The 27,251-nt window shown below is 46.9% G+C and overlaps 1 protein-coding gene across 2 annotated transcripts in view; it reads left to right on the top strand.

Moving 5' to 3' along the window:
- The window catches only part of HCK (HCK proto-oncogene, Src family tyrosine kinase), a 45,033-nt gene that overhangs the window by 3,576 nt on the left and 14,206 nt on the right, over positions 1 to 27,251 (top strand). The window contains exons 2-8 of one of the 2 annotated variants that reach the window (XM_012804103.2): positions 14,665 to 14,782; positions 18,263 to 18,305; positions 18,649 to 18,751; positions 19,539 to 19,637; positions 22,763 to 22,866; positions 25,959 to 26,108; positions 26,439 to 26,591. In XM_012804103.2, coding sequence (XP_012659557.1) covers positions 14,666 to 14,782; positions 18,263 to 18,305; positions 18,649 to 18,751; positions 19,539 to 19,637; positions 22,763 to 22,866; positions 25,959 to 26,108; positions 26,439 to 26,591 — 769 coding nt within the window. In that variant the 5' untranslated portion in view covers position 14,665. The remainder of the gene's footprint in view (positions 1 to 14,664; positions 14,783 to 18,262; positions 18,306 to 18,648; positions 18,752 to 19,538; positions 19,638 to 22,762; positions 22,867 to 25,958; positions 26,109 to 26,438; positions 26,592 to 27,251) is intronic. The other variant, XM_003788232.3, reaches the window with a different exon arrangement.

Here is a 27,251-nt window from a genome sequence, read left to right on the forward strand (position 1 = left end):
AGCTGTAATGCCACGGCACTCTACCCAGGGGGACAGCTTGAGGCTCTGTCTCAAAAAATAAAAAAATAAATAAATATTAAAAAAAAAAAAAGAAATTGAAAAACTAGCCAGGTGTGGTGGGCACCTGTAGTCCCAACTATCCAGGATGCTTAGGCTAGAGGATTGCTTAAGCCCCAGAGTTTGAGGCTGCCATAAGCTATGACGCCATGGCACTCTACCTATGGTGATAGAGTGAGATCCATCTCACTCATCTCAAAATAAATAAAGAAAATAAATCAAGTGAAAATATTTTTAATTGACGTGAAATTCATAACTTTATAAAATTAATTCATAACTTTATAAAATTAACCATATTAAACAATTCCGTAGCATTTAGTACATTCACGATGTACAACCACCACTTCTGTGTAGTTCCTAAAAGTTTTTCATCGCCCCCCCCAAAAGGAAACCTTGTGCCTATAAAGCAGTTACTCCAATCCCTGGCAACCACCAATCTGGTTTTTTTTTTTTTTTTGTCTCTGTGAATTAATTTAGTCTGAATATTTCACATAAGTGGATTCAGACAATATAATAAATGACTTTGTGCATCTGGCTTTTAGCAACGTTTTCAAGGTTCATCCACAGGGTATCAAGTATTAGTACTTAATTCCTCTGGTGGCTGAACAATATTCCATTGTATGTATAGGCTGCAATTTCATTACCCAGTCATCTATAGATGGAAATTTAGGTTGTTTCCACCTTTTGGCTATTGTCAATAATGCTGCTATGAACATGCATGCACATACATGTATTGGTTTAATTACCTGTTTTCAATTCCCTTGGGTATATACCTAGGAGTGGAATTGCTGGGTCATATAATTCTATACTTAACTCTTTGAAGAATCGCTAAATTGTTTGCCACCATTTTACATTCCCATCAGTAACCAAAGAGGGTTCTAGTTTGTTTCCCATCCTCGCCAATACCGGCTATGTCCCTTATTATTATTTTATGCCATCCTAGTGGATGAGGGAATCATGGATCTTAATCTCATCAGAACCAGGCTGCCCTCTGGGGGCTCTTGCCTTAGGAGGTGACACAAGGGGTATCTCCATTCTGGGGACCAGCCACGGCTTGGGCTTTAAACTCTTCTAGATAATAAATTCCACAGAGTGTGAACATGTCTGTTTTGTAAATCTCAGTATCTTCTAACACCTGGGACATGGTAGGGCCTCAATAAAACAGTGAATGAATAAATAATGACAAGCATTTAACAACCTCTCCCCTCCCTTGCCTGAGACACACAGGCGCACACACAGACATACACAGTGATTCTTCTTCTTTTTTTTAGAGACAGACTCTCACTTTGTCGCCCTTGGTAGAATGCTGCGGCGTCACAGCTCACAGCAACCTCCAGCTCTTGGGCCCAGGCAATTCTCTTGTCTCAGCCTCCAGAGTAGCTGGGACTACAGAGCACCCGCCACAACGCCCAGCTATTTTTTGTTGCAGTTTGGCCGGGGCCAGGTTCGAACCTGCCACCCTCGGTATATGGGGCTGACACTCTACTGACTGAGCCACAGGTACCGCCCCACAGTGATTCCTTTAAATGAGTTGCTAACATTTAAAGTTAGGAGCATTTACATAGTTTGGATTCACTTTCTGAAAAACTGAAAGAGTCTTCAGCTCTGAGACTAGAACTGGCTCGTGCTCCACCGCCGTTACTTCAGGCAGACTTGCAGGAGCTAGGCAGGAGCTGCCCTGGGTACCACGGAGCTGTCCAGTGTGCCAGGGACGTCCTGGTCCACTTTTCTCAAGCCCATCACCCTCCAGGCCCCTACCGCTATTTGAGTTTTCAAGCCTCACCCTTTAGTCGTGACAAGGCTTCCCTTTTTTATAGAAAAGGAATGTGAGCCGGGTGCAGTGGCTCACGCTTTTAATCTAACACTCTGGGAGGCCAAGGCCAGTGAATTGCTTGAGCTCAGGAGTTCAAGACCAGCCTGAACAAGAGCAAGATTCCATCTCTAAAAACTAGCTGGGTATTGTGGCGGGTGCCCTGTAGTCCCAGCTATTCAGGAGACAGGCAAGAGGATCACTTGAGCCCAGGAGTTTGAGGTTGCTGTGAGCTATGATGCCATGGTACTCTAGGCTGAGACAACAGAGTGAGACTCTGTCTCAAAAAAGAAAAAAAAGAATGTGACACATAAAGAGTAAGTAACTCTCCCAAAGTTACACAGCAAGTTAGTGGTACAATCTCGCTCAGCTTCTGTCTTTCTAACCCATCCCCCACAGCACTTTAGTCCCTGCCCCATTTCTTCAATTTCCTCCACCCCAAACTGAAAGCTTGAGTGCACTCTCAGAGGCGTGCCTAATGATGCAAGAGAAGCCCTTGCTTGAATGTAAAATATGTCCTGTTCTTGGGCAGTGTCTGTGACCACCACACGATGCTGCATCCTCCGCATGGTGCCGTACCAGGACTTGCATTCCTAATCCTCCACCAAAGTCACCTGCTTCATTTCAGCATCACCCCAAAGTCCTTTGGCCTAGGAGATGTAGGTGCCACCGAAAGAATAGGAGTTCCACCCTCATCTCTTCCAGAGACATGAACAGTAGACACAGGAGACAAACCTGAGTTTGAGTGCCAACTCTCCTGCATACAGGTTGTGGCTCACTGGGCAAATCCCTTCACTCTCTGAGTCTCAGTTTCCCCATCTGAAAAGTGGGACTAAAAGGATATTACTTCACGATTCCTACAGTGCAATAACTTCTGGTAAAATGCACACCACACACACATACTCAGAGAGAGAGACAACTTCAAAATTCCTATAGGCATATATGTATTGGTTTGAGTTTCCCTATAAGGGCACTCTAGATGAGGTTTCAAATGCACATCACTTGAGAGCTGATTCCAGAAATGCTGATAGGGGAGTAAGGAAGTGAGACAAAGAAGACAAGGCGGCCAATAAATGTGTTTTCAAGTCGATTACCACCAAGGGCACCTGGAGTCAATCCCACTGGGAAGCCCTGGAAGCCCCATAGAACACACTCAAGAGGTGAGGGGACGTGTCCACCTGATTTTGTCATCAGTACTTTCAGCTTGCCAAGCTCATGGCCAGAGCGGACACCAATAGCGTCAGAGATGCAGTGATGCAGAGATGCAGTTAAAAGTCTAGCCAGAATGTTCTGAATCAGTAAACGGCAGAATGATAAGGGTGGGGTGTGAACAGCAACTGCTTCAATACACAAGTATGTAAATGCAGGGACAGAGACCAAGTGTTGGCAAAGGCTGTCATAGGGGAGATGGCTATAGAAGGCTTATAAGATAGGTAATCCAAGGGTCCTTTGGAGTTATTTGTAATGCTTTAATTTTTAACAAGAAGAACGTCCTTAAGACCTTTACAAGGTGATAAAAGATAATTGTTAAAGCATAACACAAACCTCTTCAAAAAAGAAATTGGCCAGGCGAGGTGGCTCACACCTGTAATCCTAGTACTCTGGGAGGCCAAGGGAGGAAAATTGCTTGCAAGAGTTTGAGATCAGCCTGAGCAAGAGTGAGACTCCATCTTTACTAAAATAGAAAAAATTAGCCAGGCATGATAACGCCTGTAGTCCCAGCTACTTGGGAGGCTGAGGCAGGAGGATCACTTGAACCCAGGAGTATGAGGTTGCTGGGACCTAGGCTTACACCACTGCGCTCTAGCCCAGGAGACGGAGTGTGAAAGAAAGAAAAAAAAGAAGGAAAGGAAAGAAAGAGAGAGGGGACGGAGAAAGAGAGGGAGAAGGGAGGGAAAGAAAGAAAGGAAGAGAGAGGAAAAAGAAATCTAAAAAAACAAAAGAAACTGAAGCCTGGAGCTTTATCAACAATTTTTTTTAATTGTAAAAAGGGCAGAGCATGTGTTACTGTGGCTTTGAGGATTCCATCTGTGGAGGTTTGGAGGCAGCTGACTTTGGAGCATTAGAGCATTGCAGCAGGTTAGAGTGAAAAGTTACCCATGTGGTAAACTGGCCTCCGTGTCCTATCTGAAGGGGGCAAGCTTCACTCAGCTCCAGCCAAGGGAAGACTTCAGTTCTCTCTGGGCGGAAATGAGCAAACTCAGATGACTCTTCTCAGTTTAAACACATATCCGTACCTGCTGTTTAGAGGTGAAATCTGGGGCATCCAGGAAGCTAAAAGGAACTTCATCAGATTATTTGATAAGAATTTATTGAGCACATGCTGTGTTTTTATTATATACACTGGGGGTGAAGCAGTGAACAGAGTCCTTGCCCTCCTATGTCTCACATTCAAAAGAAAATTTAACAAGTGTGTTCGTGTAGGGAGAAGCAGACTTTCAGAGCATTAAATGTGCAAGAAATTAGAGGAAATGCCCATGGAAGAAAATGAGGAGAAACCAGGAAAGGCTAGGAAAGGGACGTCTGACCCCTAATGAAAAAGAAAAGAAAGGAGAGGAAAAAGAAAGGGCAGAAGAAAGGAAGGGAATGCGAGAGTGTCTTGGACTGTGATGCAGTTCCAGAGAAAGTTTGGCAAGGCTATCAAGGAGCCCTCAGCCAAAATGTCTTGTTAGAGGTCCCCTAGCCGTGAGCCTGCCTCAGTCTCCCCACCATGCTCAGTTATTGGCTGGGAGAAGTCCATGAGAACCAGGATGGACTTCAAAGCATAGCAGCTGGGGCCATTGGTTGATTCTGCTCTCTGCAGTTAGAGAGAGCCACCTCATGGCTGCCCCCACGAAGAGGTGGTTAGGGCCGTGAAGAATCTAGCTGGGAACAGGCTAGAGGGGGATGTGGGTTGGGGGCAGGGGTTCCTATCTTAGCCAGGGTGATGAGCAAAGGCCTCTCTGAGAAGGTGCGATCTTTGAAGAGACTGAGTGAAGTGAAGGAGGCTTTCTGGGCAAAGGACATTACAGAAAGCAGCACGTGCAAGGGCTCGGAGGTGGAAGTGTGCTTGGTGAGTTGAAGAATAGCAAGCAGGGTGGTGGGGCTGGAAATGACCAGCGGGGAGCTGGAAGGAGACAGGCCTGCCAGGTTGTGGGGGGCAGATCAGAGAGGCCTTACCACCACAGAGGGGACTTAGGCTTTTACTCCATGAGATAGGAGCCCTGGGAAGTTTTGAGCAGAAAAGGAATGGGACCTGACTGACATTTTCAAAAGCTCACCTGTTTGTATTTTTGTTTTTTGAGACAGAGTCTCACTCTATCACCCTGGGGTTGAGTACCATGGCATCATAACTCACAGCAACCTCAAACTCTTTGGCTCAAGTGATCCTCTTGTCTCAGCCTCCCAAGTAGCTAGGACTACAGGCATCCACCACAATGCCCGGTTAGTTTTTCTATTTGTAGAGATGGGGTCTTGCTTTGCTCACGCTGGTCCTGAACTCCTGAGCTCAGACAATCCACCCACCTCAGCCTCCCAGAGTGCTAGGATTACAGGCAGGAGGCACTGTGCCCAACCTAAACTTATTTGAAAGAAGCAGAATGGGGATTCAACCCCATCTCAATTCTGACTTCATATCTCATCCAATATTTTCCAAATTGCCCCCCCCCCCGCCTATCTCAGAGATAAAACTATTCCAAGGAGATTCACAGTTGCCCTGGAATTCTGGAATGGACCAAATGACCCAACGGTATCATCGAAGATGTTACGAGTTTAATAGCTTGAACAAGTAGTTGGAACAAGGGCATCTCAGAGCCAACCCTCAGGCTGGGCTGGGCGAATGACCCAAGTTGCTGAGTTCTGTAGTGTGCTGTTTGGTCACCTGCTGTTCTAGGACACAGCACTTGCCCTCCCTGGGGCTGTTTCTCCACCTATGCAAGTGCCTTCCTGTTTGCAAAATGAAAGTTTTGAGCTCTGTGAGAAAGAAGCTGAGACTCAGAAAAGGGAAGAGATGAGGGGTCAGGAGTGACCCTCAAATATCTTTTAGGGACAACAGCCACTTGGGGATAGGGATGGTATACTCAGAAGACAGCCAGGGAACCCAAGGAGAGGGAGCTGTGGGGCTCTGCACCCCAAGAAACTCGTTTGAGGATTGACCTCTGTTGAGGGAAGACTTTTCCCCCACCCCTCAGGCTGAGCTGTTCTGAGAAGGGAAAGTTCCTCTAACTCAGTGGTTCTCAACCTTCCTAATGCCGCGGCCCTTTAATACAATTCCTGTGGGTTGCGACCCACAGGTTGAGAACTGCTGCAACTGAACCCCAGGCCAGTCTTGAACCCAGTCTTGAACCCTGGGCCCCCGGCAGTCTGCCTTCCTGAGCTTCCTGTCCGGATTCTTCCCTTCTCCTGCATTGCCTAAAGGCTCTGGGGCTGACCCCAGTGGATGGAGAGAGGCAGGAGAGCTGGGTGCTAGTTCTACCTGCCACTGACCAGCTAAGAGACTCTCTCTCCCATGGGCCTCCATTTCCCTATCTGGAAAATGGGTTCATAATTCTGGTCTGCTGACTTCAGCCAAGAACAGCAAGGCCTGCAAAGAGTAGAACACCATACATTCCTTCCACAAATGTACATGGAGGGCAGATTATTACCAGGCACTTTTAAGTCAGGGCTTCAGTGCCATTAGCTTAATGGGTTCCATATTCTTCCCATCCTCACCTACTCAAATAGATCTAGAACAATTATAACTTCTCTTCTAGCAAAACCTGCTGTCAGGGAAGCCTTTGCCCTTAGCCATTTACACTTGAGTGTGAATTGCAATCCCTTATAAGAATTTCCAGCTTAATGCCTGTAGCGCAGTGGTTATGGCAGCGGTCACATACACTGAGGGTGGCGGGTTTGAACCTGGCCCAGGCCAACTAAACAACAACAACTGCAACAAAAAATAGCTGGGTGTTGTGGCAGGCACCTGTAGTTTCAGCTACTAGGGAGGCTGAGGCAAGAGAATTGCTAAAGACCAAGAGTTAGAGGTTGCTGTGAACTGTGATGCCATGGTCATCTACCGGGGCAACATAGTGAGACCCTGTCTCCAAAAAAAAAAAAAAAAAAAAAGAATTTCCTCTGCACGGGGCAGAACTCTTGGATGTTTAAGGGAGAAGGAAAGGAATCTGACTCAAAACTCAAACTGGCTCAAGCAGAAGAAGGAAGTTACTGGAAAGACTATGGTATATGAGCTTCAGACAACACTGAATCCAAATTTGGGAATCTGTATCTCTCTATTTCTTATCTTTACCTTGCTGCTGAAAGCCTTTACTCTGGTTGCCAGAATTGGATCACATGCTCATCTCTGCCTCTGTTACTGCAACCCTGATTGGCTAGACTTTGTCCTAGACCCACCTCTACAGCAGGAGGTTGGAGTCAGCTCTACTTCAGTCCATGGAATGACACTCAGGAGGGGTGGTTCCTAAAAGAAAACTGGGGAACTCTTATTAGAAGGGGGAACATATTCTATGCAGGAAGGAACTACAGCTATCCCTTTCAGAGAACTCCTCATCCAAAATCTCACTTCACATTTGGAGAAACCAAGGCTTAGAAGTTGAGACTTGCCTAAGGTCACCCAGTGAGCAGAGACAGGACCAGAATGCAGAGCTTCCCACGCCCAGCCCTCTGCCTGAGTACAGAGCTCCCAGAAAAGCATCTCTGGCCCAGTCCATGGATGCTCAGGCAGGTCCTGGCCTCTCCTCATTGAGCTTGACTCTGAGAGTGCAGGAGGAGAGGAGGCTCTGTGGCCAGCTTGGGGACCACGAGAAGCATCCAGGGCAAGTGAGCAGACCTTGCCCCTTCTCTCCTGTGCAGCACCTGCAGAGGTGGAAAAGGTGAGGAGTAGGTTTCAGGTCCACGGGGTTGTCAGTGGCCTGAGGAAATATCTTTGCCTGTGGTCAGCAGTTCTCAGTGTGAGGTCAGGCGGGCTACTTCTGCTCTCAGAGCCTGGTTTTGAAGCATTTTAGACAAGACATGTGTATGCAGAGGTTGTCAAAAGTCTTTCACATCCCTAATTACATGGGATGTTCGGCCAAGCCTGAGAAGGAAGCCTATTTAACAGGAATGAAAGTGAGGCTCAGAGAGGGGAAGTGATTTGCTTAATGTCACATAGCCAGTCAGTCGCAGAACTGCCATCCAATAACCTAAGTAATCCGACTCCCAAGTTCATCCTTCATTTCACTACTTTGGTGGGTCTTAAATTTTAGTGTATATAAGAATTTCCTGCAGAATTGTTGGAAATGCAGATACCAGGTCCTTACTCCTGGAGACTCTGGTTCATTCAATCCAGAGTGTAGCCTGGGAATATGCAAGAAACAGCAAAGACTATTTGAGTATAAGTGGCAGAAACCCAACTCATATTGGCTTGGGTAAAACTGAGAATTTATTTGCTCATGAACTGGAAAAATCCCAATGGTATAGGCTTCAGGTATAGCTGGATCCAGGTGCTCAGTCTATCTTCAGGAATCACTTTATATCCATCCCTCAGCTCTGTTGTCCTCTGTTTTACTCTAAAGCAGCCTTTCTCTCATGATGTCCAGATGGCTCCCAAGAACTCCAGGTTCCTATATCCCAACAACCCTTATAGAAAGAGAGTGCCCTTCCCCTCATTTTTTCCAGCAAAATCGTAGGGCAAACTTCTATTGCCTCAGTGAGGATCACATGCATGCCTATAGTTGAGCCAATCACTTGTAGCCTGGGGACACGGAATTCTCTGATTGGCTAGGCCACTATCCAATTACCAACTGTGGCGTTAACCACCAACCTCATGTGCTGAGAGGGAGAAGGCTAGTTGCCCAAAGGAAAATCCAGATGCTGTTATCGAAAGAGTGATGGATGCCGAGGAGGCAAGAATCAAGGCCTCTCAACTAGAATGTGCACATAAATCATCTGGGAGCCTTTTTTAACAGGAAGTTCTAATTTGGGAAGTTGAAATTCAGTTTTCCTAACAGCTCTTGAATGATGTTGCTGCTGCTGGCTCTGGCACTGGCCACACTCTCAGTAGCCAGGTGCTCTATTGCACTTCTAAGCTCACCTCAGATGTATGTTATTTAGGCCATGGATACTCTCAAAGCCCTAACATTCTATGCATGTGACAAAATTGCACTTGTGTCCCATAAATGTGTAGAAAAAAAAAAACAGGAAAAAATAAAAATTAAAAAAAAAACAAACTCACATCAAGCCATTCTGTCACAAGGCACTCTGCAGAGAGGACTCGGGCTAAGTAAACCTCTTCTGTCATCCTCTCCCCACTTTAAACCCATTCCACAGTTCCCAAACTCTCCTGAATAACATCAGTGCTATCTGTTTGGGACCCACTCATTAAATCCTATGGATTCTGCTGCCAAATCACAATTGGAGAAATCATCCATTGTGCCCTTCAGTGACCTTTTTAGGAGGATCCACATAAATTCCCTTTTGAATTTAATGCTCGAATAATATTCTTTCTGTCAACAAATTGCTATACTTCCTGGGATCTTATGGTGACATTGTTCAAGTTTCCATTTTTATCTTGGCTACTAGGAAGCTCAGAGATAAATATAGTACTCAATGGCAGTAGCAGTACCATCCTAAGCTTCTGGTTCAATAATCTTTCTTTCCTAAATTGTATAGAGTTGCTTTATTTTATTTTATTTGAGACAGAGTCTCAAGCTGTTGCCTTGGGTAGAGTGCCTTGGTATCACAGCTCACAGCAACCTCCAACTCTTGGGCTTAAGCAATTCTCTTGCCTCAGACTTTCAAGTAGCTGGGACTACAGGCGCCAGCCACAACACCCAGCTATTTGTTGGTTGTTGTTGCAGTTGTCATTGTTGTTTTAGCTGGTCCCAGCCGGGTTCAAACTTGCCAGTCTCGGTGTATGTGGCCGGTGCCCTACCCACTGAGCTACAAGCGCCACCCACTTTTTGAGTCCTGAAGTGGTTTAACATCATAAGCCCACTCAAATCCTTTTTGGAAGTCAGTTCTTCTTTGGAATAGTCTTGACTTTCTCCAAATCTTTATCTTTTGAAATCTTCCCTGCTTTTTACAGCTCAACATATTATCCTACTGCTAAATTGTTAGAAACAGGTTGCTTTTTCTATGAACATACTAACACACGTGTGCACACATAGATTCATTTACAAGAGTGGTTTCATATTGTACATATTTTGCAGCTGTTTTTTTCACCCAGTAAAGACCTTAGCCATCTTTGCATGGCTTCTACTATCTTTGCTACTCTCTAATAGCTTCTTTTGTCCCCATTTTTTCTTGTGGTAAAGTATCCCTAAATTTTACCATCTTTAACATTTGTTTAAGTGTACTGTTCAGTGGTATTAAATATTTATAATGTTGTGCAACAATCACTATCGTCCATGTCCATAACTCTTCTCATCAGAAACTCTGTACCTACTGGACAATAACTTTCTATTCTCCTCTTGCCTCTGACCCTGGCAACCACCACTCTACTTTCTGTCTCTCCTAATAGCTTCATTGTACGTGGCTTTGGAAGAGAATTCTACGCAGCCAGTCTTCCCTTCTCGACTTGGTTCTAGAGCAGGTGCCATGTCCTGACATTTTTACTTTCTATTGCGTAAAGCATGGCGCTCTGGGCACACATTCATTCACTCCCTGTGCATAACCCTCCTACTGTGTGCCAGGTAGGCACTGAGGGACACAGACGCGAGCAGGACCAGCCTTTACTGTGCTGCAGTGATGGAAACGTTCTGTATTGCACAGTCTGATACAGTAACGTTGAGGCACAGACAGCTGTTGAGTGGGGACTGGCATGTGCTATATGCATAAAACATACATCGAGACTTGAAAACTTAGTTTAAAAAAAAAGAGGAATGTAAAGTATCTCACAAACAATTTTTTTATGTTTAATTCATGGTAATAATTTTGCCTTATTAGGTAAAATAAATACATTTTAAAATTAATTCACTTGTTTCTTGTGACTTTTAAAAACATGGCTGTAGATCATTTTAAATTATGCATGTGGCTTACACGACACGTCTGGGTGTAGTGAACATGAGAATAGATGTTTCTGATGCATGTTTTCTTGATTTAGGGAGAGAGTCACATTTAACACAAATTTGACTCTTGCTGGTATATCACTTTTAAAAACCACACTTTGTTGTACCAAAATGGAACTAATGGGAATTCCCTATTCTAAAAAGTTACCTTCTCCAGTGTCACAGTATCTCTAAGTTTGTGGGCCAAAGGAATTGCATGCCAATGGCTTGCTTTCTGCGATAGGGTGGTGCCATGTTTGCTAGTACACAGAAATGGCTGGGGACTCTCCCACTCATCAGCTCACTAATGCCCACCCCTATCCTGGGGGTAGCACCCCGACCACCTTTTCTCAGAGGTGGCCTTGGATTGTGAATGACCACAAGGCCTTCTGAGACCCATCCCTCAGGGCCCCGGGGCTATCATGAAAATGTAAATTGATAATATAAATGATACTTACTGTGTGCTCAATCTGTACGGGATCAGGAATCATGATGCTCACAGCTGCAATTCCATGACTGCTCAGAGAGGTGAAGAGAGATGCCCTATCTCACACAGCAGTGCTCTCCCCCAGAACATCCTTATATTGAACAAAATACATGAAATGTGATACAATTAAGGTCAGACAGAACCACACCAGGTGCTGTTTAATTTCCCGGAACTGTAATACCTATTGATCACAAATCAAAGAGAGATATTGGCTTCAGTTTGAAATGTACACCATTATAAAACAGTGATTAATGGTGCTAATTTTTCAAATTCATGATCCAGCATCCCTAGAGTCCGAATGTGTTCCTTCCTCCCTTTCTTCACCAAAGGCAAAGGAAGCAAGACCGCTCAAGTCTTGAAGTGGAAAATCTTTCCCAATTCCCACCAGGACAGACAGAGTCTTGTAAATAAAAGGAAACTTTTTTTCATTTTCTAAAGAGTAACTACCCTAATCCTAGGAATTTGAGTTGTTTTTTTTTTTCCTAAACCACAAACACATGTTTTTTAACAAGATAAGTATAACTGAGTTCTGACTGCCTTGGAAGAAAATGGCGGGGGTACAGAAATGAGGGAAGCCATCATTTCCTTATGTGGCTATGGCAACAAACACATGTGCACATTTTGAGAAAGAAATGAAACATTTCTACCACTTGTACAATGAAGTATAGACTCTACTCGAGTAAACCTGTTTTCTTCAAGGATCTTTAGATTAAATGAATATAGGAGCTCTACCTCCAAAATGTTCCCCAAATCTGTCCACTTCTTGTTTGTTTGTTTATCTTGCTCTGTAGCCTGGGCCAGAGTGTCATGGCATTATCATAGCTCTCATTGCAACCTCAAGCTTCTGGGCTCAAGTGATCCTCCTGCCTCAGCCTCCCGAGTAGGTGGGACTACAAGAGTCCACCACGACAGCTGGCAAATTTTTCTATTTTTTGTAGAGACCCTTGCTCAGGCTGGTCTCCAACTCCTGACTGCAAGCAATTTTCCGACCTCAGCCTCCCAGAGTGCCAGGATTACAGGCATGAGCCTCCACACCCAGCCCCAAACCTGCCCACTTCTTCCCTCCTCTACTGTCACCTCTCTGGCCCAGGCCACCATCATCTCCTGCCTGGACATCTGCATCAGACTTTCAAGGGGTCCCCTGCCTTGTTCTACAGTCCGTACTTTACCCAGCAACTGATGGGATTATTTAAAGTATGCATTGAATCCCATCCTTCTGCTACCAAAAAGTTTCTGTGATTTTCCATCATCCTTCAATGACATCTGAATTCGTGGCTGGCCCCACAAGATGTGGTAACCTCATCACACAATCTCCTGGCCCCTGTCTATGAGCTCCAGCCACACTGGCTTGCCTTCTTCATCTTCTTCTTCTTCTTTTTTTTTTTTTTCTTAAAAGACAGAATCTCAAACCGTTGTCCTGGGTAGAGTACCACAGAGTCATAGCTCACAGCAACCTCCAACTCTTAGACTCAAGCAATCCTCTTGCCTCAGCTTTCTATTTTTAGTAGAGACGAGGGTCTCACTCTTGCTCAGGCTACTCTTAAACTTGCGAGCTCAAGCAATCCACCTGTCTCAGCCTTCCAGAGTGCTAGGATTATAGGTGTGAGCCACCGTGCCTGACCTGACCTCCTCTGTGCTGCCTTCTCTCCAAGCACATTCCAGCCTCAGGCTTTTGCACTTGCTGTTCCCTCTGCCTGGCACACTCTTCCCTCAGAGTGTCAGATGACTGGCTCCCTTGTATTATTCAGACACCAGGTCCAGTCTCATCTCCTCAAACAGGCCTTCCCCAACCACCCTATCTCAAGGGGCCCCAGGACTGTTGCTCCCCATAAAGCCTTCTTTTATTGTCCCTTCTTTTATTGTCCTCACACTTTGCACTAACTAAATCCTGTGGTGTTATTCAGTTGTTTACCTGTTTTTTGTCTGTATCTGCCACTTATCTCCAGCTGAGCATCAGAAGGTCATGAACTTGCTTGTCTTATTCACAGTTTAGAAAAGATCTCGGTCAGTGTTTGCTGAGTAAATGAATGAATGGCCAAATGAATCAGAGAAAGAGAGAAGGAGGAGGAGGAAGGGAGGGAGGAGGGAGGGAAGGAGGGGGGAAGGGAGGAAAGAGAGAGGGAAGGAATGAATGAATGAAGGAAGGAAGGAAGGAAGGAAGGCATCCAATTATAAAATGCTTTGAGGGGCTCGGCAACTGTAGCACAGTATTTACAGCGCCAGCCACATGCACCAAGGCTGGTGGGTTCTAACTCAGCCCAGGCCAGCTAAACAACGATAACTGCAACAAAAAATAGCCAAGTGTTGCAGCAGGCACCTATAGTTCCAGCTATGTGGGAAGCTGAGGCAAGAGAATCGCTCAAGCCCAAGAGTTTGAGGTTGCTATGAGCTGTGACACCACGGCACTCTACCAAGGGTGACATAGTGAGACTGCCTCAAATAATGATGATAATAATAATGATAATAATGATAATGGGCGGCACCTGTGGCTCAAAGGAGTAGGGCGCTGGCCCCATATACCGGAGGTGGTGGGTTCAAACCCAGCCCCGACCAAAAACTACAAAAAATAAAAAATAATAATAATAAATAAAATAAAATGCTTTGAGGAATGTGGTGCCTTGACTGTTATTTAGCTAGGTTATCTGAGCTGTGTTATGTGACTTCGTCTTTGTCATTTAATATGTTAATAAAATGGCGATCTATTATATAATAATAGTATCTTTTTTCTGTCCTGTTTGCTCTGAGCCTCGAACTGTGCTGTTTCCCCACCCACATCCTTTCTCATCCTTCCAACACGCTGGGAGTGGGTTTCTTATCCCCATTTTGCTGATGAGGAAGTGAGACTGGGGGTGGGGTGGGAATGTGGCCAGTGAGGTGCGGGGGGGGGGGGGGGCGTAGCAGGGCCAAGGAACAGCTCAGGCTTTCAGACCCAAGAGCTGGAGGCACCAACCACACTGCCCCACGGCGGCCTCTACCTGGTACATTTCTACTATGGTCATGACTTATTCTCTGAATAAACTCCCTCATCACGTTGGTCCTTGGTTCTCACAACTATGAAGACAATGACAACTGGTCAGCTCTGGGCGGAGCATGGCAGACATGGACGTGGGGAGGCCCAGAGATGGCAAGGGCAGAGTGGGCTCCGTGGGCAGAGTGGGAAGAGTGGGGCTGGCAGGCGAGTTAAGACAGGGAAGGCCAGCGGGAGTCAGCCCAGGGCGGGAGTCAGCCCAGGGCGGGAGCAGGAAGCCCAGCATCAGAGGACTTGCCTGGGCTCTGGGCAGCCCAGGCTCACCTCCCTCTGTCTGCAACAGGATGGGGTGCGTGAAGTCCAGGTTCCTACGGAATGGAGGCAAGAGCTCGAAAACTGAGTCCAGCGCCAACCCACACAGCCCTGTGGGCACACAGGATCTTCCATCTGTGGCCAAGCTGGTGAGTAGGGGAGGAGTCTGGTGTTCCAGGGGGCTGCCCAGGGCTGCACCAACATTGCCTCAACAGCCTCTTATCTTCCTGAGGCTGGGCAGTGGCCATCAGTCGTGCCCTGACCCTCCAGGCTACAACTCTAGGACGCACCCAGAACAGGAAGTTGCTTTTCCTTCTTCTGCAGTCCAGGCTTTGGTCTGTCAGCCTGGGCCCCACAACCAGGTTAAGTGAGCATTGCAGGCCTCAGGCCGGGGCAGAAGTGTAGGGGAAGACTTGTCTGGGGTGGATACTTGGTGAACAGGACAAGGGGGCCACACAGGCCCACTTCTAGTGCAAGACCCAGGTTCCAGTGGAGACACACTGCCTGTATAATTGTTTTTAATATTTTTTAATTTTTTTTTTTTGAGAGACAGGGCTTTCTCTGTCATCCAGAGCTGAAGTGTGGTGGCTTGATCATAGCTCATTGTAACCTTGAATTCCTGGTCTCAAGGAGTCCTCCGGCCTCAGCCTCCTAAGTAGGTGGGACTATAGGTGTGTACCACCATGCCCCGCTAATTTTTATTTAATTTTATTTTATTTGTTATTTTTAAGCTGCCGTCTAAGGTTTAGGGGCTTTTTTAAATTTCAGAATATTGCAGGAGTACAAATGTTTCATCACATAAATTGCTTCTGTACAGTTTGAGTCAAAGTTATAAGTGTGCCTATCACACAGATAGTGGGCATTGAGGTGTTTTGTTTTGTTTTGTTTTTTCTTTCTTTCTCATAGAAATGAGGTCTTGCTATGTTGCTCAGGCTGGTCTTGTCCTCCTGGAGTCAAGAAGTGCTCCTGCCTCAGCCTCCCAAAGGGCTAGGATTACAGGCATGAGCCACCATCCTTACTGTTCTTTGAATAGCTACTATGGCCCAGGCACTGGAGTGGGATGTTTCTATATCATTACTCCTCATCCAGGTGTAAGGCAGGAGTTATGCCACTTTACAGGGTGACTAAGGCGCTAAGACAAGGATGTCCCACTGTGGCTCATGGGCCACACGCAGATTATTTGAGGACCATTTTGCTTCTCTGTGGTGTCAGATATCAGGAAAAGAATGCATGGGCATAGACATTTTTTTTCCCTTTGTTCATCAGTTTTCATTAGTGTGTGTGTATTTATTTACTGTGTAGCCCAAGTCAACTTTTATTCTTCCAGTGTGAGACAGAAAAGAAATAAGGTTGGGCAAGCAGTGGAGTGGGGTCCCTCTAACCCAGACTTGCCGTTCTTCTCCTCTGTGGCCCTTTTGTCCATCCTCTATCTGAGGTGGTCTAGGGGAGCACAGCCCCTGTGGCAGGGGTGCTCTGCTTTCCTTAGAACTTTCCATTCTTCCTAATAGAAGGAAGGCCTATTCCCCATGACACTCCTTGATCCCAAACACACCCACTCCCTTTGCCCTGTGACAGCATCTGGAGATTGAAGGCAAAGGTCTTATCCCAGCCCATCCATCCCTTCCGAATCATCTTTCACAGGTCCTGCGTTCCTGGCCTCTCTCTCTCTCTCTCTCTCTCTGCTTGCCCTTCTCTGGGCATGATGACTAAAACAGGATTAATTATGGGAATAGAAGAATAAGGAATGATCACCTCCCTCCCTCTGACACTCAACCTCTATTAATGCAGCCTGAAATTACATGAACTTCTCATACTGGTACTCCCTAAGCTGAGCACAGACTGTAATGCTAAGTCATTCCCAATTCTGCTCCTTTCCTAACCTATGTGACTCTGAGCCCCTTCTCAGTGAGGGCTTTAGGTTCTCGGGTTCTCTGAGGTCCTCTGGCTTTTCACCAGCAGAAGGCAGAGGGTTTCTCCCACCAGTTTCTGGTCGTCCTTTCAAACATCAGATTTGAGGGATGTAGTCATTTATCATTCTCTTCCTACAGGACTTTAGCCAGTAAAGTCTTCCTCAGAGACAGGGCTCGCAGGCCATGTTAGTTTGACAGACACTGGGTGAAACTGGCTGCTCCCCTGCAGGACTCCTCAGGGCCTCTGTGAATCTTTAGAATGGACTTTGGGAATCTCCCCAAATATGATATTTCCTCAGTGTTTCCTAAACCTGTTCCTTCAAATTAATGTCTCCTTATATATGTAACACACAAGTACCTGCTTCTTAAAAATAAAAAAAAATCACAAATGAGAGAGGTAAAGTTCCAGTGTCTACTGACCAATGCTTCCCTCCTGAGACGTGTCACACCGCAGAGGTTTCACTGGTGTGGACCCTTGCAAACCTTTTTCCATGAATCTACCTGCACATGCATCTAGGATGTGTCCACAGGGAACATTTAGGAAGTGGGTATGTGTACTTTATATTGGCATAGTGTTTATCATTCTGCAGGACTAGCTTTTTTTCACTCAACAAAGTATCTATGAGGTCAAGTGATATCAAGTAATGAGCCTTGGCCTCCCTCTTATAAATTCTACATGGAGCACCACAGTCAAGGTGCCCATTCCCCTTTGGATGAACACTTAGATTGTTTCATATACATGATAGGGGATGGCGCCTGTGGAGTAGGGCAATGGTCCTATATACCAGAGGTGGCAGGTTCAAACCTGGCCCCAGCCAAAAAACTGCCAAAACAAACAAACATATACATGATGGGATATGTTGGTAGACCTGCAATTTATTCAAACATACCTTGAAAAATACAGGTCTGGACCAACCCCTTCATGTTGAGGGGAAGAGCCAAGCAACATCCCCCAGTATGTCCAAGACCAAAGGCAGAGGCCACAACTCAAGAAATTTGCTGGCTGGGTGGCACCTGTAGCTCAGTGGGTAGGGCGCCAGCCCCACATACCAAGGGTGGTGGGTTCAAACCCGGCCCCAGCCAAACTGCAACAAAAAATAGCCAGGCGTTGTGGCGGGCGCCTCTGGTCCCAGCTACTCGGGAGGCTGAGGCAGGAGAATGGCCTAAGCCCAGGAGTTGGAGGTTGCTGTGAGCTGTGATGCCACAGCACTCTACTGAGGGCCATAAAGTAAGACTCTGTCTCTACAAAAAAAAAAAAAAAGAATTCTGCTGGCTCTACACAAGGGAAAAAAAAGCTCAATTCAATAAAGATGGGGAAAAGAAGGAGGGAGGAGAGGGGAGGAGGGAGAGGGATTGGTACATTCCCACTTAATGGGCACAATGTGTGGGTATATGGCACACCTCTGGGGGTAGGGACACAACTACAACAGGGACTATTCCTAACAAATGCAAACATTGTAGCCTAATTCTTTGTACCCTCAGATTAGTCCAAAATTAAAAAAAAAATACTTAGGATCTGCGATAGATGAGTTAATATACAAAACTTAAAAAAGCGATCTGCTGGCTCTGACCTTAATGTGCTGTGTGATATCAGGCACGTCCCCAGGTCTCTCTGGGACACCTCCTATGACACACAGGACTGGAGTAAGATCCTCTTTGATGTCCTTTTCAATAAATACTCTGCCAAATTCATTCCCTTCTCCCTTTTCTTCCCCACAGGGGCCTAACAGCTACAATGGCAACCCGCCAGGGTCTATGGAGGGTAAGTATCTAACAAGTCGTGGAACTGTGTGTTATGTTCAGGATTAGGTTAGATTCTGGATCAGAGCTGGAGGTGATAATCCCAGTCAAAATCACCCTTGAAAATCCCCTGAACTGCCCCTGACGTCCTTCACACAGGCTACTGTGTTTCTATAACACTGTTTAGTAACATAAACAAACACTGATTGCTTTCAACTCTAGAATCGCAGGCAGCACGGGAAGATGCTGACTTAGACTGAACATATCAGTGGGTCCAGAGCTGGACGTCGGGTACTGGGTTGGGAAACTTCCTGGGCTGTGGCATGCTTGGATAAAGCTTCCATGCCACGTGCCTCCCTTCTCAGCAGGCTCTGAGGAAATCGTCGTGGTCGCCCTGTACGATTACGAGGCCATTCACCATGAAGACCTCAGCTTCCAGAAAGGGGACAAGATGGTGGTCCTGGAGGAGTAAGTCCCCCTAAGACATACCTACCTTCAACTCTCAGTCGTGCTCTCTCTCCTGCTTCAGTACAGAACCTGATACTCTCTTATCCTGGGTGTGGATGGTTGATGAACTTGATCATAATAGAGGAGAAAGGGCTTGCTGCCAACCCAGATGACAGCTACAGTAAAGGGGACTGTATGCTCACTAATGGTGCATGTCCAGACCTGGAAGGACAGGAGAAAGCACCTTTAAGGAAGCCTTCCTAAGGCTCCCGTGATTAAGCTACCTGTGGAGCAGGCCCTACTGAAGTGACTCTGCATTTAGAAGTCCTTGGGTCTCTGACTATGTCACCTCCGATCTCCTACAGCCCTCCTCAACAGTGGGTGTAGTGTTCACGATGTTCTGGGGACCAAGCATGGGAGTGGTCACGTTGATCAGATGCTTGAGCCCACTTCTCCTGCTCTCAGCCCCAGCTGAGCCTCTCTGAGTCTCATATGGACACAGGGACCTGCCTTGGGAATGGCTAGTAAGGCCAAATCTGCAAGTCCAGGGGAAGAAGAGTGGGCCCAAGGGCCCAGGGCTTGGGCTGTGAGTTCAGGGACAGGGCTTGGTTCCAGACTCTAGTATGCCCAGTGGGGACAGTTGTAAAGATCCCTATCTAAGCATGGGGCAACACCAGGGGCCAGGACTGCCCCTTTCCTTAGTGACTTCCTGGGGGTCAGGGAGTTCCGAGGCAAGTCTGGGAGGCTCGAGGGGACTAGAGAATGGTCCTTCTGCCACATGATGCCTTTACTTCCTCCTGTCCATCAGGTCTGGGGAGTGGTGGAAGGCTCGATCCCTGGCCACCCGGAAAGAGGGCTACATCCCGAGCAACTATGTCGCCCGTGTTGACTCTCTGGAGACAGAGGAGTGAGTATTCCATTTCCTGCCTTCCAGAGGGAGCATGAACAAAGCCAGCCTTGTTCCTGTCTCAGGATCTTTGCAACAGTGTCTGCCCTGCCTGGCTCGCTCTTCCTAAGGCTCTTGGTTTGACTGACTCCTGTCACCCTTTGGGTCTCAGAGAGGACTTCCCTGACCACCCTATCTAAATAGATCTCCTCTGTGAGTCTCTCTTGTGGAAACCTGGCTTGTTCCCTTCTGAACACTTCTCACTAGCAAAAAACAACCTTCTTTCTTTGGTTGTTCACATATGCATTGTCTGTCTGCCCCAGAAGGCTGAGCGCTCACAAGAGCAGGGACTTTGTCTGCTGCGCCTCTGCCCAGGTTGGCCTGCGGTAGGTGCTCAATAAGTGTTTGTCGAATGAAGCATATGGTCACACCAAGAGGGGTCTTTGGAGAGGTGAGGTGGCTCACACCTGGCCAGTCATCTCTCACTTGATTCATTCAGCAAACATGTGCCTACAACCCACCAAGCCCTGTGCTAGGCAGAGACTGAGAATAAGACATAGCCCTACCCTCAAGAACCTCCCTGTAACCCGTCATTCTTGGCTATAAGTTCTTCTTTGTGTCGAGCCTGACTCTCTGAAAATATATCTCAATCATTCATCCATCCATCCATCCATCCAACCATCCAACCGTCCAACCATCCAATAGATACCTGTTCAATCGCTTCTGTATCTTTGGCCCTATTTCTGGGATACAAGATGACTTAGCTGGGACTCCCCGTGGAGATGTTTGTAGCATGGTGGGAAAGGCTGATGAGTAAAATAATGACTGCACCAGGGGGTAATGATATAACCCATTAAAAGCCAGCCAGTCCCCACTGTTTTACCCCCTCTGCCGCCTCCCTCGAGCTAGATGATACTGTGGCTTTGGGATGCTTTCTGTTAAAAATTAAACTGGCTAGGCTTTTCCCATCATAAAACCACCACCTTCTTCGTGATCATGAAACTACACACCATAAGGGGTCTTAGCAGCTTCTCTCTCCTCCTGGACTTTTTCCTGGGGCATTCCATGTTCTTTTTCTCCACTCCAGGATCTGAAGACTTACAGAATCCCAGTGTCACCTCATGTGGTCCTTATAGCAGCCTTGGATTGGCTGGTATTATTCCTCAAAGGCAACATAATTGCTAAGTGGTAAAGGCAGGCTGCTGACCTTGTATAGTGGGTTATCATTTGCAAACAAGGCCAGAACCTAAATGGGTGGTTCTGGAATTTGAGTAGGCATCAGCATCACCTGGAGAACTGGCTGACCACGTGGTTTCTGGACCTCGCTGTCTGTTTCTGAATGTGCATTTCTAGCAAGTTCTCCGGTAAGGGGGGTGTGACACTGCTGATCCAGGAACCCATCTTGGGAACCATTGATCTAAATACACATATTAGCCCTTATAGTGCCTTCACGGGGGTGTGTTTGCAACAGAATGCTATTAACAGAGGTGGGAATCAGGATGGAATGGAATCTAACTTTCTCCCACCCCCTCCTGAAATAGGCAATATTTTCAAATGTTTCAAAAGGCAAATGGTTGGGGAAGGATATAGAATTCAGTGTGAAGAGTCCCTCCCACCCTGCCTTCAACCAGCCACTTCCTCTTCCCAGAAGCAACCAGTTTCTTGTGAGTCTTCCCAAATGTGTTATACTTACATAAGCAAATACATCTGCCCCTCCTTTATTTTACACAGTAGTAGATACGGATACAAAAACACTGCCCTGCACCTCTTGTTCAGATCTTCCATGCAGAACCCCCTTCCTTTTCACACTGCGGAGTGTCCTGTCCATGCCCCCATCCATTCGACCAGTCCCCAGTCGGTGGAGCTGCTTCCAGTCCTGTGCTTCAGTAAATCTCCTTGTGGACATGTCGTTTTTTTTCCTTGTGCAAGATCTGTGGGATAGCATCCTAGAAGTAGAATTGCCAGGGAGACAGTTCTTATTATATATCCTCTTACATTGCTGACTATTTTACTATATCACTTTACAACATGAAAGCAAAGAAGGCAGGTGGGCAACATAGCATGGTGATTAAGAGCTTGGGCTCTGGAGTTAGACTGCCTCGATTCGCCTCCTGCCTCCACAACTTCCTAGCTCTGCGACTATGGCCAAGTTACTTGCCTTCTCCATCTCTCAGTTTCCTCATCTGTAAAATGGGACTAATAAAGGCGACAATGCCATAGATTTGTTGGATGGATAAAAGAATTCAGTGGATGTTAGCTTCCCCCCGCCCCCAGTTCATAACAGAGGAAACAGAGGCCCAGAGAGGGAAAGCAACTTGCTCAAAGTCACACAGCAGGTATATGGCAGGGACACAGCCTGCTAATGTCTGGTCTGGGTTTTTTTCCATCACAGTACATGAAACACATTTCACCCTAGTAAAGGGAGTATTAAATTTGGCTGCTATTCCTTGAAGTTTTCCACCAACTCCCAAATATCCAGGAATAATGCTTGAAGTTTTCCACTAACTCCCAAATATCCAGGAATAAGGAAGAAAAGCTCCCAAGATATGGTTCCAAGTATGAAATTGTTTGCAATCTCATATTTTAGCTTTGAAATTCATGCCAACTTTGTATTTGGCTCTGTGTACACAGAGGAGGATTGACTGTGAAGCTAACAAACCTCAAGCCCTCACTCCCACAGGCCTCCGAGGCCCTGAGAGGAACCCTCCCCAAGGTCATGTGTGCATGTGAAATTTGCAAAAGTAAGATTATTGATCACAGTTGGCCAAGACTGCTGACTCTTCCCACCCAGTCCTCCTATCCAGCTCTTGTCCCTCACATCAAGTGACACTGGAAAAACCCATGAGCATTTTGCATTTGTGATGCTGTATTATTTTTCTTAAAGAAAGCACTCCCTAACCTCCAAATTGCACAGGCTTCAGTCTTAGCAAACTAGATTCACTTCTGGGTGCTTTGATATCAAAAGAACAACTTCACCCCCACCCCCTGCCAAAAAAAAAATCTTTGAGTAAAAACTGAGGTTGCACAGAGCAAGTCGCTCAGTATCCTGACTCCCCCATGGACATGGCATGGCCACAGGTGCCCCGTGTGAGCAGGACAGGACTCCATACCCCAGGTTCAAACATGTGCTCTCCCCTTTCCCCCAGGTGGTTCTTCAAGGGCATCAGCAGGAAGGATGCAGAGCGCCAACTCCTAGCTCCCGGCAATGTGCTAGGCTCGTTCATGATCCGAGACAGCGAGACCACCAAAGGTGACACTAACCCTCCCCATTGCATCCCTCCCTTCAGAGGTACCCCAGGCATGACTGGCCACCACCTCTCACTCAGAAACACAATGGGAGGGAGGCTGAACAACTCAACCAGGCTGCATGGCGCCATGTTTTCTCCTGCTCTATGCCACCCCAAGCTAGAGAGGGTTGAGGCTCTGTGTGTGACTTGGTCATTCTTGTCCTTGTAGTTGCCAGCTTAAACCAATGGAAGTAGTCTCAAATCGTTGAGCCCCAGAAACAAACAAAAGTCCTGATGACCCTTGATCTTCACTAGCTTGTATTGTTTTTAAATACCCATCACAATGTACATCTTTCTTGTCCACAAGCCTGATTCCTCCTGCTCCCCACACCCACCATAAGGAAACGAAGTTGCAGGAAGAGACCCAATGCCAGAGTCCTCCTCTGGGACTCTTCTTAAAATGCTCCTTAGAAGCATTTGGAAGTTCCAATGTTGGGTGACCTGCTTCCTAAAACTCTTGTTCTGTGACAGTGGCTTCATACTGGGTGGGTGCATTAGAGGCAAGAACAGTGCCGGAAAACATCACATAACTCAAACATCACATAAATCAACTGAGGCTAATTTTCCCAGGAGTAGAATTCTTGTGATTCCGGATTTCACATGCAGAGTGCACCTTTGCTAATATGTTCAGATTCACAATTGCTTGATTCAAATAAATTCAATAATTTCAGGGTACCCTGAAGCAAACAGAGTTGGGGAAATTGATCCAAGGTATTTGTGTGACCCTCCACTTGCCCCTAGCTCTCTGAATTGGTGAAGCCTGAGTGTGACTAGTCTAACGCTGCTCAGCTCAGGGACTTCTTGGGCTTTATTTCCTCCCACCCAACAAGCCCCCTTCAAGTCCTCAAGGGAAAAGAAATGAGACAAAAAAGGCATGGTGATTAAGAGCTTGGGCTCTGGAGTTAGACTGCCTCGATTTGCCTCCTGCCTCCACAACTTCCAAGCTGTGCGACTATGGCCAAGTTACTTGCCTTCTCCATCTCTCAGTTTTCTTATCTGTAAAATGGGACTAATAAAGGTGACAATGCCATAGATTTGTTGGATGGATACAAATCCATCTGGGCACAGCCCAGCTCTTCTCTCCAGCTGTGCCCAGGAGAGCTTGGGGATTGGGCTCATCCCGCAGACAGGGACAGAAAGACCAAAGACACCATCACAGACCTGCAGGGCAGGACAGGAGCCTGGTTCAGCTGTCCCCACCCTCCAAGGCAGAGAGGCATGGTGAGAGTCAGCTGACTTACTAAAACTTGCAGAATGAGGCCCCTGAATCCCATATGCTACTTCCTGGATTCTGCCCTGCCCCCATCCAACATCAGCCAAGCCAGCTTCACCTTGACTGGGACAGAGTGACCATGGGGCGGGGGCCTGGAGGCAGCTGCCTGGACTTGAATCCCAGCTGTGCCCTTTACCAGCTGTGTGATTGCAGGTGAGTTACTTCACCTTTCTGGGTTTCAATTTCCTCATCTGTAAGTAGGGCGATGATATTATAAAAGCTCTACCTCTACCATGAGGTTATTCATTCATTACAATAAATAATATAACCTATATAATTCAGTACAATGAATATTATCCATATTCATTCATTGTTCATTTGTACAGAGAGCTCATAACCATGCCTGGCATGTATGGGTAACTGTTATTTACTCAAGACTTTTTTTCCAGGGACAGAGTCTCACTCTGTCACCCAGGCTAGAGTGCCCTGACACGATCAGAGCTCACTACACCCTTGAACTCTTAGGCTCAGTTTCCTAAGCAGCTAGGATTATAGGCGTGTGCCACCCACGTTCAGCTAATATTTTTTAATTTTTTGTAGAGACAAGTTCTCACTATGTTGCCCAGGCTGGTCTCAAATTCCTGGCATCAAGTGGCATCAATTCCTTGCCATCTCAGTCTCCTGAGTAGCTGGGATTATAGGCGCCAGCCACCACACACAGCTTCATTCAACAATTGAATACCCCGGGATCCTATAACATAGTGCTATTATGGTAGAGAAAACTGAGAGACAGAGGGACTGAGAACTTGCCCAGGGGCACAGCTCACAGACTGCAGAACTGTGGTCCTGGCCTGGAGACTCGTGTGTTTCTGATCTATGTGATAACATGCACATTAATTAGGTTCCTATGGCTGCCATAACAAATTCCTACAAACTTAGTGGCTTAAAACAGCATAAATCTATCACCTTACAGTGCTTGGGGTCAGTCGTCTGACCTCACTGGGCTCAATTCAAGGTGTCAGCAGGACGAGCTTCTTCTGGAGGCTTCAGGAGAGAACCCATTTCCTTGCTTTTTCAGCTTCTTGAGGCCACAGCATTCCTTGGCTCGTGACCCCTTTCTGTCATCTCTCCAGCCTCTTATTTCCACCCTCACATCTTCTACTACTGACTTTGACCTTCTTGCCTCCCTCCAACAAGGACCAGTGTGATTACATTGGGGCTACCTGGATAATCCAAGATGATTTCCCCATCTCCAGATCCTAATCACAGCTGAGAAGTCCCTTTAACCATGTAAGGTAACATTTTCCCAGGTTCCAGGATTTAGGGCGTGAACATCTTGAGGGGCCGTTACTCAGCCTACCAAAACGCGTTCACATTTCAGTAACCAGACTGGATTTCTGAATGGTCTGACTTTTTACCAAACTAGTATGATTTGTTGGCTTTTTGTTAGAGGAAAGGAAAGGAGGATCAGAAATAATGATGAAGATGATGATCATAGCCAACATTTGCTGAATATTTAGGTCCTAAGTACTTTACGAGCATACTTCTTTTAATTGTTAGGCAATGTGGTGAGGTACAGAGGCATGATGATTAGTCCCATTTTACAGATGAGGAAACTGAGGCACACAGAAGTGATGTGCTCACTTGCCCAAGGTCTCACAGATGGACATAGTAGAGCCAGACTCCACAGGCGCACTCTGATCCTTGTGCAATCCTGCCTAGGTGCCCGGACAGTGCCAGCGGTGGTCTTACAGGGATGTCAGGAAGGGGTGTCAGGGTGTTGACACGAGGTGGCAGGCCTCTGAGGTGCCATTCTGAGGGATTTCTCTTTGGCTAATGCAGGGAGCTACTCGTTGTCTGTGCGAGACTACGACCCCCGGCAAGGAGATGCAGTGAAGCATTACAAGATCCGGACCCTGGACAACGGAGGCTTCTATATCTCCCCGAGGAGCACCTTCAGCACCCTGCAGGAGCTGGTGGCCCACTACAAGAGTGAGTCCTGCCCCAGGGTCATGTCCAGGAATCCTAGCCATGGTGCCTGCTGAACTCTTCCTGACCCTCCAAGGCAGAAGGGGTAACCCCAGCCCTTCACAGGTTGCTTTGGATTCTCCTGAAGCCTTAGGCCTGTTGAGCAGGAGGTTGGAGGTGCCCACGGTGTAGAGGTGGACCCCATCATGCTCTGCTCTCTTGGGAATGTTCCTGATGATAGCAACCAGGTGGAACACTAGCCAGACGCAGTGGACCAGACAGGCAGGCCTCAAGGGGCAGCCTCTGGCTGGCTCGGCGCTCACTGCCCTCAACTGACCAGGGAATCTGTTCCAGAGAATAACGATGGTCTCTGCCAGAAGTTGTCGGTGGCCTGCATGTCCCCCAAGCCACAGAAGCCTTGGGAGAAAGATGCCTGGGAGATCCCCCGGGAATCCCTCAAACTGGAGAAAAGACTTGGAGCTGGACAGTTTGGGGAAGTGTGGATGGGTAAGGACCCAGGGCCAGCACCAGAGGCCCGCAGGGAGGAGGAGAAGGAGGGGACTCACTTCCAGGAACATCTTCAGGCAAAATGGGAACACTACCCAAGGCAGAAGGGGAGATTTGAATAAGAGCCACAAAGAATAGCTCCTCTGATAGCAAACCAAATTGTCCTGCTGTGCAAACATTGATTTGCTTTTCAGACCAGGCTTGTAGGGGTCAAAAACGTCCTCCAGGGAAGCAGGAGTGCTGGCTGAGGAATCCCCTCCCCCCACTGTAGGGCGCTAAGACAGTTGGCTGAAGCAACCACAGGTCTCTAAGGATGATGGAATTAAGCATGGGGGCCAGGCAGAGAAGTTCACTCCTATAATTCTAGCACTCTGGGAGGCCATGGCAGGCGGATTGCTTGAGCTCAGGAGTTCAAAACCAGCCTGAGCAAGAGGAAGAACCCATCTCTACTAAAAATAGAAAAATTAGCTGGGTGTTGTGGCAGGTGCCTTAGGTCTCAGCTACCGGGAGGCAGAGACAAGAGGTTTGCCTGAGCCTAGGAGTTCAAGCTATGATGCCACAGCACATTACCCAAGACAACAGAGTGAGACTTTTTCCAAAAAAAAACCATATCAACCTGTGATCCTAGTACTCTGGGAGAATGAGGCTGGATTGCCTGGG

The sequence above is a fragment of the Otolemur garnettii genome, unplaced genomic scaffold, assembly GCF_000181295.1.
Source record: "Otolemur garnettii isolate 467f Iridium unplaced genomic scaffold, OtoGar3 scaffold00025, whole genome shotgun sequence".
NCBI lineage: Eukaryota > Metazoa > Chordata > Mammalia > Primates > Galagidae > Otolemur > Otolemur garnettii.